Genomic DNA, 11,850 nt, shown 5'->3' with positions numbered 1-11,850 from the left:
ACAGCCTTTTACCATCACTCTGTCTCCGCTGTTAAGCCAATTATGTATGCAGTTGGCAAGCTCACCTGAATCCCATGTGATCTAACTTTACTAATTAGTCTACCATGCAGAACCTTGTCAAAGGCTTTACCAAAGTTCAAGTAAACAATGTCTATTGCTCTGCCTTCATCAGTTTTCTTGGTTACTTTGTATTGTTCGACAATGAGTTCCCACTCCTGTACAAGTATGGGAACCTCAACTTGAGAACACATTGTATTGCCCTGAAAGGTCCCAGTGGAAGAGGGAATTGAATATATGCTGAGCCTTGTAATGTAGTGCCCAGACCGCTACTATGTATAGTCTATAGTGCCCTGCATCTGGTTTGCTGCAGCTGATTACAGTTCGTCATAGTGACCTGGAACATCCTCATTTGGCAGTACCAACTGCACATTGCTCATTTGGAGGACATTTCATTGAAAATGAAAGTGTGGCCCTCCTGCAATTTCTCTGCATCATGAAGAGACCTTTTGTTGGAAACTCTGCATCAGGAAGCTGCTCCACATCCTCTGGTAGTTGTGCTTGCTGCTGGACTTCTGTATCAATCCTAGTGAATGTTTGTAATGCAGCAGCCATTGAGATGTCAACAGATTCTGTGTCTGAATCCATTGATGACTGTTTCGTTGAGCCTATGTAGGGAATATCAGAAACAAAGCAGCTCCACAGTAATGGGATCAGTTGGCAGTCGCAGCACATACAGATGATATTTAAACATTGTCTTCCAAACTCTGCGGCATGGAGGCCTTTGATAAGGAGGACAACATGATGTCTTTGCTTGGACCTTTTATGTAGTAGACCTGATGTAGATATTTGTTGGGCCAGGATGTGGCAGAGACGCAATAGGAGATTACAAAAAAACTTTCTTGTCCCCACCCCTCACCTCCACATTATATGAGGCAGGCAGCATTACATATAGAATAATGGTATGGACATTGTACAGTTCAAGCTGTGAGGTAAATATCTCCTGGACCTTGTGCAGGCTCTGAGACCTTTGAATATGTTTCAAAATTATGGAGCACAGGTGTAACTTTATAGTGTGCCTGACGTTACTTCTGCTTCACAGCAGTTTCTCGGATTCACTTGTACTGATCAATGATATGGTGAAGATTGTTCATGGCCAGGATTTGTAGTGGACGTAGTTGGGCAATGCTTGAGGTTCGCATCCTGAATTTTGTTTTATTTTTCCTAAGCATAAGATGGGTGCCTGTCCCCATGCACAAAGCAACCTAGTAGCAGCATTGCATTGAAATGTGTGAGTGAACTCCAAGGTGCAGTGTTCCTCCATGAGTGAGTTGGATCTGTGCCATGATGCTGTGGTGAGGCTGTGGTTGACTTATACCAGCCTTTGTAGAAGGAGTGCAGGCAGCTGCTGCCCATTCAGTATGCCCCAAGTTGATGGGAATGCAGGTCAAGATTGCTACTTGGAGAGGAACCCGAGTTGCAGCTGCCCAGTAACTGCTGTCTAGTTTCTCTCCAGGACCTGTCAAAATAGTGATCTGCATATAAATGAGATGAGATTAGGTCTTAGGTATACAAGGTGTAGAGCTGGATGAACACAGCAGGTCAAGCAGCATCAGAGGAGCAGGAAGGCTGATGTTTCGGGCTGCGACCCTTCTTCAGAAAATGGAAGGGTTTAGGTCCGAAACGTCAGCTTTCCTGCTCCTCTGATGCTGCTTGGCCTGCTGTGTTCATCCAACTCTACACCTTGTATATCTCAGATTCTCCAGCATCTGCAGTTCCTACTATCTCTGAGATTAGGTCTTAATGAGGTGCCCATACATGCAAATAGGCACCTTGTCACTCACTGACAAGGTTCTCATCTAGCCACTGAAAGCTTGTTTGGAAATTGGAGTCTTTTTTTCTCAATGTTGAGAATCAAATTTTTCCATTCTCACAAAATTTTCCAAACTCTCTCTCTGCATTGCCCATATTGTTCAGGGCCTGGGAAAACCAGCCCTTTATTTCTGTGTAAAATCTTCATGCCCGAGAGGTTTTGTTGTACAAGTGAAAAGAACACTCAGTTATGTGCTGGTAGAAAACGTTTGTGTGAACCTTCAGATTTGGCAGTAAATGATCTCAGACAGAAGTTAGTATAAAACTCTTGTTCTGTGGTCTCTAATTCGGGCACATTAATGAAACATGAAGTTGTAGATATTTGAGCTTAATTATAGTGAGAAAGCCAACTGTCCAAAAGAATGGAAAACAAAGTTGGAGAAGGAATACACTAATTCTGGCTTCTTTTGCATTCCAAATTTTAATTGCTCCACCATTGGAGGTTACACCTTCAGTTGCTTAAGCCTCATGTGCTAGAATTCCCTGTTTAAATCTTTCCATCTCATTAACTTTATTTAAGACACTTCTTAAAGCTTTAACTAAGAGCTTTTACCTCTTTAACCAAGCTTTAGCTGAATGACATAATATCTGTTCTTGTTGCTTTTGGTACTTTAGGATCTTTCATTACATTAAAGGTGCTATATTAGTATAAATAGTTGTTGGGTTTTGCTGTTGTGTGACAGATGACTTTGTATTCTATGCTTACCTGGTTGAAACATGTCCCAGTTTATTTTTACTTAAGCAACAATGCCTTTATGAGAATATCTTTAATGTAACTAGTTTTCCTGGTACAAAACCTACTATTTGGCATAAAGGAACTAACATTGACTTTTACTAAAGTGGAAATCCTGTTGACGAACTAGTTGTTTGCAGTTCCTTTTAAACTGGGGAGAACCTGCCAACCTGCTGCGTGGCATACTTACTAAAGTTGACTTTGAAGAAATGCATGGCAAAATGGTGCAACGGAAAACAGAAGAGCCACAAACTGTGAAATTTAAATTTGTTTTATTGTTTCTTAGGATTTTGCAGCCAGTGGAATTCGTGTTGGTACACTGTACACTGAAAATACAGACGTAATCAGTGCCCTCAGCCAGTTGGCATCCTTCCATGGTGTTCCAGGTCCCACGCAACATATGGTAGCACAGTTACTACGAGATCAAGGTACATCTACCACAGTGGAGAGTTACCTTATTCCATGTCTGTGTGGGACTTGTGTGTCACATAAGTAGCGAGCTCAGTATACCATGTGGAGAGTTTTATCTTGCACAGATTGAAGACCTCCTGCAAAACTGTTATGTCTTTTATGACAAATGCTGGCAAGCAGGTGTCAAAGATTGCCACCATTTGCAGTATGTATTCTTTGTATTTGATTCTGAAACCTTCCTCATCTTTACCTTATTGCTGTCCTGAAGATACTGCTCCTGTTGGTGTATAGGTGTACATGCACCTCACCAAACATAACCTTTCTCATGTAAGAGCCTCTACAGTGTACATCAACAAGTTGTTAGATGTGAAAAGTATTGCAGTTAAACCGATGGCAGTTCCTTTTCACACCAGATGTGTTCAACAGACGTATATGCACTTTTTACAACTGATATAACTGACTGTATTGAGGCCAGGAAATCTTGGCTGATTATTTATCTTTTCTTTGCTGCAGTAGCTGCAGAAAATAGTAACAACTCAATCAATCATTGCATCAACTAACTCAGCTCATACCTGGAGACAAAATTGGCATCTTGCTCTGTTTGGCAGAGCATTAAATCATGCAGAGGGTGGTGGATTGGGTACACCCACCTACTAAGACATACACAGCTTTCTTTATTAACCCATGAGTCAATAAATATTATTTCAGAAACTAATTGTTAAGGCAGTAAATTACAACCCCCTGAATCTGACACTTGCTAAGTTTGTATTTTGTAGTTTATAAATCTAAATCTATCTTTATCTACTGATCTGTTACTCCTGTAAAAGAGCAAGCTAATGACACAATCATGCTTTGAAAGATTCTGGGCTGAGTCTGTATTTGTAAGATCTTGTGATGATCAGACTCCTCATTGAGCTTTTGAAGAATCCAAATAAAGAAAGTGTCTATTTTGTAGTCATTTGTTCTGGCTGTAGATTCTGCTTGATGCCATCATAGGCCACCTCAGGATATCAAATGTGAAATAAGGTATTTTCTATTTGTTACATTTGGACCATGTTCTATTTCCCTGAGCCTTAAGACTAAAAGTATGTAATATTCTGATGAGGTTAGAGAGCTCACGTTATTGGCAGCATGAGTTGTAAACAAAGTACTTGATCTGTGGGGTTTTTACTTTCCTTCTGAGGAGTATTTAGCATGATGCTGTACTGAACAAACTATTATGTATTTGTGTGGAAAATATCAGTGTGATTGTTGATATTAATGTGGAAATTTATTCAAAAAATTTGTAAGGGCATTCATGTAACATTAGCTGTTAAAGCAAGATGACTAAGTAATTGCAATTTGCCAGCATGAAAAGTTAATTGTGGCATCTTGAAAGATCAGATTTTCTTCTTGGTTAAACTCACTTGACCCTGAGGTCAGAATGACCCGGGTCCAAGTCGCACTCCTGAGGCTTGAGCACATAAATCTAGTGCTGATGGAGTGCTGTGCTGTCAAACGTGTATGTTTTTGACCAAGGTGTTAGTCGGAGATTGTGTGAATCTCCTCCGATGGATGTCAACAGCCCCATGGCATTATTTCAGAGAAGGCTAAAGGAGTTATCCCCAGTGTCCAAGTCAACAGTTATGGGCTCAATCCACACCACTGAAACCACAGATTAATTGTTCATTATAAAATGGCTATTTGTGAGAGCCTGTCCTGTGCAAATTGACTGTCATGTTTACTATATTGCAACATTGACACTTCAGAAGTATTCCATTGGCTGTCAGTGTTTTGGAGCATACTGAAATTGTGAAGGCCGTAACGTGAATATGTCATTTTTCTAAGAGGTTTAAAATTTCTTGGTGCCTCATATCACAATAATCCTCTGAGCTGATTTTTCTCCCCTCTCTGCTCTGTAGATTGGATCAGTCAGGTGTTTTTGCCAACAAATCGAGCCAGATTGAAATCTGCCCACAAGTGTGTAGCAAATGAACTCACAGCAATGGGCATTCCTTTCCTGAACCGGCACGCAGGCTTGTATATCTGGGCTGATTTCAGAAAGGTAATCTGTGCAATTATTTTTATGTTTCTGTCATTTCTCTTTTATTGTACTGGTGTAATTAAAGGAATGAATTGGGATTAAGTATAATTTATTCCATTCCGTCAATTGACACAGTGACATGATAGCCAAAAAATGTATAGGAGCTGTGTTGTTCTTAGCATTCATGTTTTCTATTTTGAATCTTGCATTAGATTTCAGACTTGGAGTGACACTTCCCTTCATTGTCGGATATCTTGAGTACAATGAATTTGACAGTCTCAATTTGTTTTGTCTTTTGAGGCTCTATCAGTTTTTGAGCCCAAAACAATGACAATAAGAAAATATTGTAATTACTTTAAATGTAGGTGTTGCAAAAGCATTTTAAAATGGAATTTCAAGAGCTTGTATGTATTGGAAAAGAATCAATTATAAATTTTGGATAATAAAAAGTACTGGCCGATGATCTGGTGACCTTGAAGCAGTACTGAAAGAGTAGTAGTTAAAATACAGAGACTGTATGACATACAATAAAAAGGAAAGCAAAGCTGGAGAGAGGAGGTGTTCATTTTTCCTAATAGATTCCTGAGATAGATTTTGTGATATTTGCTTTCTGTGTGTATCTATAGTTTATATCAAATGTGATTTGCCTGTTAACTTGTTTCTATTTTATGTTGATTCTGATTCAGATTGAAGTAAAACTACAAAAAAATGAAAACTTGTTCAAGAATTGGTTGTAAATATCTGATACCATACTTCGTGCAGTTTAGAAAAAAAGCTTCTAATTTTAGAAACTAAAGTCTTAAATGTAAAATATGGGGAAATGTCTGGTTTTGAAAAATTGGTAAACATCCCTAAAATGGGGGTGGATTGAAAAGACTGAACAATGAGCTTTTTACCTGAGTTTCTTGATAGACATGAAATGTCTACAATTGACTTTACAGAGGGTTCAATTATATAGTTCCTAGACCAGAGGAACTAGAAGCACCCTTGCAAATAAAAAAGGAGGTTTCCTGGTGAGAAGTGCTGGAAATAAAAGTTACCTATATGAGTTCCAGAATCAAAAGGTTTAGTTTTGAACTTTAATTAATTGAAAAATTTAGTCACCATTTTAACTAACCTCTGTTACCGTAGAGATGATTGATTAACGGTGGAGCCTTGTTTGGGATTCTGTGATGTTGACTGAGTGAATTTTGTTTAGAAAGTCATTGGGCTTGAGGCTGCAAACTGCCAAGTTGGGGGGTCTAATTCCTCATTTTAGAAGGCAGAAGCTATGGACTAGGAGGACAGAGGTATTGAAAACCCGAAGTATATTAATTTTCTGTCAAAGCCACTGTGCAGGAATTGCAGGAAGGTCAAACTTGAGCTGAGAACCTTAGATTTTACAAAATCTCTTTGGAAAGTTTGGAGTTAGTCCCAAGGAAGTGGATAACCTTCAAGAACTTGATAAGTTGCCAAAGGCTTTCTAGGGAAAGTCAAAGTAAAAAATCCCAAAGGGATGTTTGTTGGAGGTTTTTAGTCTAAACTATCTGTGATTGTGTTTGTTGTGCTTTTGATATTAAGTATAAAGATATATATGAGTGTTTATTTAGTATTGTTTGCTTTACTTCATTCTTGTATAGTAAAATTAATTTATTTTAAACGCAGAATTATAGTTCTGTTTTTCAGTGAATCACTGGCTGAATTTCTCTTTAAGCCTTTGGGAGTCTCTATGGGGATCACAACAAATGTCTACTTGTTTATTCAGTAAATTTGCCTCTTTATGAGTTCCTTTGGGCACCGTAACAAAGCAACCATGAAGGGAAGTCGTTTATATCCATCATCTTCTCTATGATGTTACTGGTCTGTGCCATGTCACTGCAAAATTCAATGACATATGTGACAAATTTGGCTGTTGTACCTCTACATGCTAATATAAGCTATTCTGTTGGAAAAATGCAAAGGATTGGGACCGCCCAAGATCTAATTAAAGATAATTATATTTGTATTAGTTCATCCCAGAAATGACATGGCATGTGATGATTTGAATGATCTGAAGTGAACTCTGAAAGGGGTGGACCCTGCAGAGGGGCAATGGAATATAAGATGAAGGGCTGTGCATACTCATAAAGGCTGTCTATTAGTCTGGTTAGGTCCATTTCATTGATTGGAAGAAGAGGAAGTCAATTGGAGAATTTCAAACAAAGTTGTGGGAACAGTGCGAGCTAACGAGAAAGCTAACAACACATTTAAAGATCATGAATGATGGTTTACAAGGATAGAGGGGGCTAGCATGGATTTTTCTTTAGGAGGATCTCATTTGATGTCCATCCTCTTGGTGTACTGGGCTGTGAAGAATCATGGAGCTTCAGCAAGAAAGAACTGGATTCTGCCAGTTTTTGTTTAGTAATGATATTTAATTTATAGTGTCTGTACATTGAGCTGCTTTGAGCCCTTTCCCACCCTCAGAGTAGATTTAAGAGTGTGTTGGGTGATTCAGCAGATGAACTGCAGGAGTGAAAACGACAGAAATATAATACACCCATTTCTTCTGATCCAGTACTTAAAGGATCTGACATTTGAAGAAGAGGAAAAACTATTGAAGCAGTTTGTCAAGAATAAAATTCTTCTCATCAACGGGAAGTCATTTGGCTGCTGTGAGCCTGGCTGGTTCCGTATCGTATTTGCTGATGAAACCTACCGGCTACAGTTAGGTGAGTAGACTGATGAAAATATCTTTATGTTGTTGGTTTCTGCTCTCTCTTTATGTCTCCATTACTTCCAAACATATATTTCCACAGCTCCTATTCCTTTACTTGAGGACTGTATGATCAAAATGCAGATGTTGGTAAAAGTGCATGTTTTTGGAATATTGAAACATTAATTATCATTGGCATTATTGGATTGAAGTCCCCATTTACAGACCAAAGATCCCTGAATGCAACTGGTTGTGTTCTAATTTTAATAGTAATACTGGGATTCTTTAGTATGTCCTTCCCAACCCCAACCCCACCAATGTAATGTCATGCCAAATAACACTTATTGCACCATATTGTGTATTCACTGCAGAGGCAATGGCCTAGTGGTATTATTGCTGGACTGTTAATCCATTAGACCCAAGTAATGTTCTGGGGACCTAGGTTCGAATTCCACCATGACAGATGGTGGAATTTGAATTCAATAAATATCTGGAATTAAGAGTCTAGTGATGACCATGAATCCATTGCCAATTGTCGGAAAAACTCATCTGGTTCACCAATGTCATTTATGGAGGGAAACTGCCATCCTTACCTGGTCTGGCCTATATGTGACTCCAGACCCACAGCAATGTGGTTGACTCTGAACTGCCCTCTGGGCAATTAGGGATGGGCAGTAAATGCTGACCAATGCAGTCATCCCCTGAATGAATTTAAAAAAAAACTTTCTCCCCTGCACATTTGACACACTGCACCAATTCTTCACAAGCATTTAGTTGGGCTGGATTTAATTCAGCCCATTGTGACAGGAAATATTCTAACTGGAGCTAATTAATCGCGGTGAGGCTGTGTAGCTGTCTCACCACTGGTGGGAAAAGCTTTTAGAATTAGGTCTGAGGATGCAAGAGTCCAGTTGGGGAAACATGCCTGCTCGTTAGTGAGCCGACTGATTCCTCTCGTACCGGATCCAAGTGGAGTGTAGTTGGTGGTTCAGGAACTAAATATGACAGGCACAGCTTTACCTGTCAAATTTAACTGTGACTTTTTGAAGGTGGTATCATTCTTTCAAAGGTACTTAACGCTTGATTGAGGAATTCAGTGTCATGCAGGGTGGTTGTCACTGAAAAAATGGCTCCAACTGTCCAGCCTCTGTTTTAACCCTATCCTGACCTTACCCACATTTGGCCTGGATCCTGAGTGATCTTAGGCCTCCTCCAGGTGCATTACTGGCAGCAAGGCACTGTGTGGCCAGCAGTTCTTGCCAGGTGAGCTTTCTACTCCTGGGCTCATGAATCCCAGGAAAGACCTGACACTGGCCAGTTAGTCTAGTCAGGCCTCCCCCTCAGAGGTAGGGGAGGTAATGGCCTTGTGGTATTATCGCTGCTCTGTTAATCCAGAGATCCAAGGAATGTTCTGGAGACTTGGTTTCAAATCGTGCCACAGCAGATGGTAGAATTTCAATTCAATGAAAATCTGGAATTAGGAGTCTAAGAATGACCATTAATCCATTGTTGATTGTCGGAAAAACCCACCTGATATCCTTTAGGGAAGGAAATTGCCATCCTCACCTGGTCTGGCTTATGTGTGACTCCAGACCCACAGCAATGTGGTTGAATCATTAGGGCAATAAATGCTGACGTCATCCTATGAATGAATAAAAAAAAAACTGATGTGCTAAAACCATGCCAATTACATTAAATTCCATGATAAATGTGCATTTGCGATCCTTGTACCCATTTTTAGAGGCTACCCAGTTTATCCCCCATGGTTTCTGACAAAGTTCCATTATGGCTGTTCTAAGTCAAGCCAAAACTTTGAATGAAGTGACAAAGAAATTCAAAATAATTTTGCTGCCTGTACTTTAATGTGATAAGTAGCATAGTGAAGTATGTTTGAAAGTTATTTCTTCTTTTATTTTGCTAAACTTTCCAAAACCAATTTGATATTTCACTCTTCTTTTGCTTAGGAATGCAGAGGCTTAGAAAGGTTCTGGAAGAGCAAGATTCAGAAATCCAGTCGATTGAAAAGGGACCCAATTCTGATTCTGGGAATAGAACCAAAATTGCTGAGGATGTAATAGAAATTGGTGTCCAGCAGTCTCCACCTGATCCTGCTCTTGATGGTCTAATTGGATTGCTGCGCCAACAGATCCGAACAACTGACTGGTTACAGAGAAATACACCTGAGCAGTTTGCTCAGGAGAATCCAGAAGTTTACGATGTTTTCTGCAAACTTGCAGAGAAATAATCTGCCTCTGTAATTTTAGGAAAGTGCATTGATTGGAGTTCATTAGTGATTACTTTCAAATTTGTAAAATACTTGTAGCTCGTTTCCCATGACTTTCCCTTTCCCACATTTGCTGAAGGGTTGGTAACATATCTTAACACTGAAGTGGAACTGTGTGACACTGCTGGTATTTTACAATTTTTTTGCCACCTATTTCTAATTTTGCCTATTCACTCGTCCACCTTCCCCAGTATATGAAGACTAATTTATGATTGTCCTCATATTTTACCATGTGATGCTTTCAGAAGTTTCACTACCACATATTGCTTTGTCAATATTCACAATTCTGTTAATTGATTTTGAATTAAGATAGCAGGTACAGGAATGTGAAGTTTCACCATCCTTGTGAATACGATACAATAATACAATACGCTAACCTGAATGATAGCTGAATGTGATGGGATGCTGAGAAATTCGCTATAAACTGCTTCTTTATATATCCACTTAATTAAAGACGTGACTTACCTTCTCCAGGAGAAATGAATTAATCTTCTTAAAAATACTTTGCTAGTATTGTCATCTATTCACAAAGTTCCCAGACCAGATCTTTTCATCACGTTATTAAATTGTATGTAACTCTAGTTCATAAAGTTGATTTTTATTCACGAGCAGGACAATAATAAGGAAGATTTTCTCTTCAATAGTGCATTGGGTTGGATGTCATTATTGATCATCCTGGCACCTGTGTTGCAAAATTTGCAAGAGAATTTCATTGTTTTTTACTTTGTTAATGTCTTTGTGGAAAATTCAACCCATTGTGGGGCACCAAAACAGAACAGTCTGACTATTTTAAAGTGTAGGCCCCAAAATATAATAGTAAAGGGAGTGAATGGTCTCCTTCCCTTCCATGGAAACTAATCTTCTGTGTACCAAAACACAAAGATCACATGCAAAGACCATCCTCATGGACTTTATATTAAAAGGACAAGATAAATATTTTCCCATGTACTAAAGCTATGAGCTCATTTCTTAATGGGTCAAGTTTAGCAATAAAATTAATATATAGATTTGCTTATCTGTAGAGCTCCAGATTAATTATTTTCGAGGAGAGACGATATTGGTTGAAACACAAGACCATCAATGTTTTAGAATTACTCAAAAAAAGAAGTTATATCTGCCTAGAATGAGAGTGAGGAGGGTAGAGCCTTGGTGTCACAATGATTTAACTCTTTGCATGTTGTGATCACTCTGTCTCTTGTGATTCCCTGACTTCCTTCACCCCACTATTGGTCACCTTGCTTTCAACCATCAAAGTCCTAATCTCTGGAACTCTATTGCTATAGCTCTTTGCTAATTCTCTCCTCTTTTCAGATAAGCCTGAAAGAATACCTCTTTACCAAAGCTTTTGGTCACCCATTTAATCTTTCCACCTTTGGTTGGCTGCTCATTTTTTCTTGATAATGTTCCAATAAAGTGCATTTGCTTTATTAAAGGTTCTATATGAATGAAACATTGTATTACTGATATAACCCTTTTCTGAAGAAGATCTAGGCCCGAAACGTCAGCCTTCCTGCTCCTCTGATGCTGCTTGGCCTGCTGTGTTCATCCAGCTCTACACCTTGTTATCTCAGATTCTCCAGCATCTGCAGTTCCTACTATCTCTGATTATATTACTGATGTTGGGAGCAGAAAGCTTTCTCTACTTGCCAGTTTAGTTCTGTGTCAATCATTGTAACTTTTTTCAAATACATTTACAATTTCACTAAATAAAACAAATGTAGGAAATCTTAGAGATAGTAGGAACTGCAGATGTTGGAGAATCTGAGATAACAAGGTGTAGAGCTGGATGAACACAGCAGGCCAAGCAGCATCAGAGGAGCAGGAAGGCTGACATTTCGGGCCTAGACCCTTCTTCA

At 39.1% G+C, this 11,850-nt stretch overlaps 1 protein-coding gene across 1 annotated transcript; it reads left to right on the top strand.

Moving 5' to 3' along the window:
- The first annotated feature begins 956 nt into the window (after positions 1 to 956).
- Positions 957 to 11,733, top strand: LOC125485272 (1-aminocyclopropane-1-carboxylate synthase-like protein 1). Its single transcript, XM_048607320.1, has 5 exons — positions 957 to 989; positions 2,889 to 3,030; positions 4,915 to 5,057; positions 7,573 to 7,726; positions 9,675 to 11,733. Exons 1-5 carry the CDS (start codon positions 957 to 959, stop codon positions 9,953 to 9,955), a joined length of 753 nt encoding a protein of 250 aa, XP_048463277.1. The 3' UTR covers positions 9,956 to 11,733.
- The last annotated feature ends 117 nt before the right edge of the window (positions 11,734 to 11,850 follow it).

Source organism: Rhincodon typus, chromosome 17, assembly GCF_021869965.1.
Source record: "Rhincodon typus isolate 14 chromosome 17, sRhiTyp1.1, whole genome shotgun sequence".
Classification (NCBI taxonomy): domain Eukaryota; kingdom Metazoa; phylum Chordata; class Chondrichthyes; order Orectolobiformes; family Rhincodontidae; genus Rhincodon; species Rhincodon typus.
The sequence above is the reverse complement of the archived record's forward strand: the minus strand, read 5'-3'. Positions and strand labels throughout refer to the sequence as shown.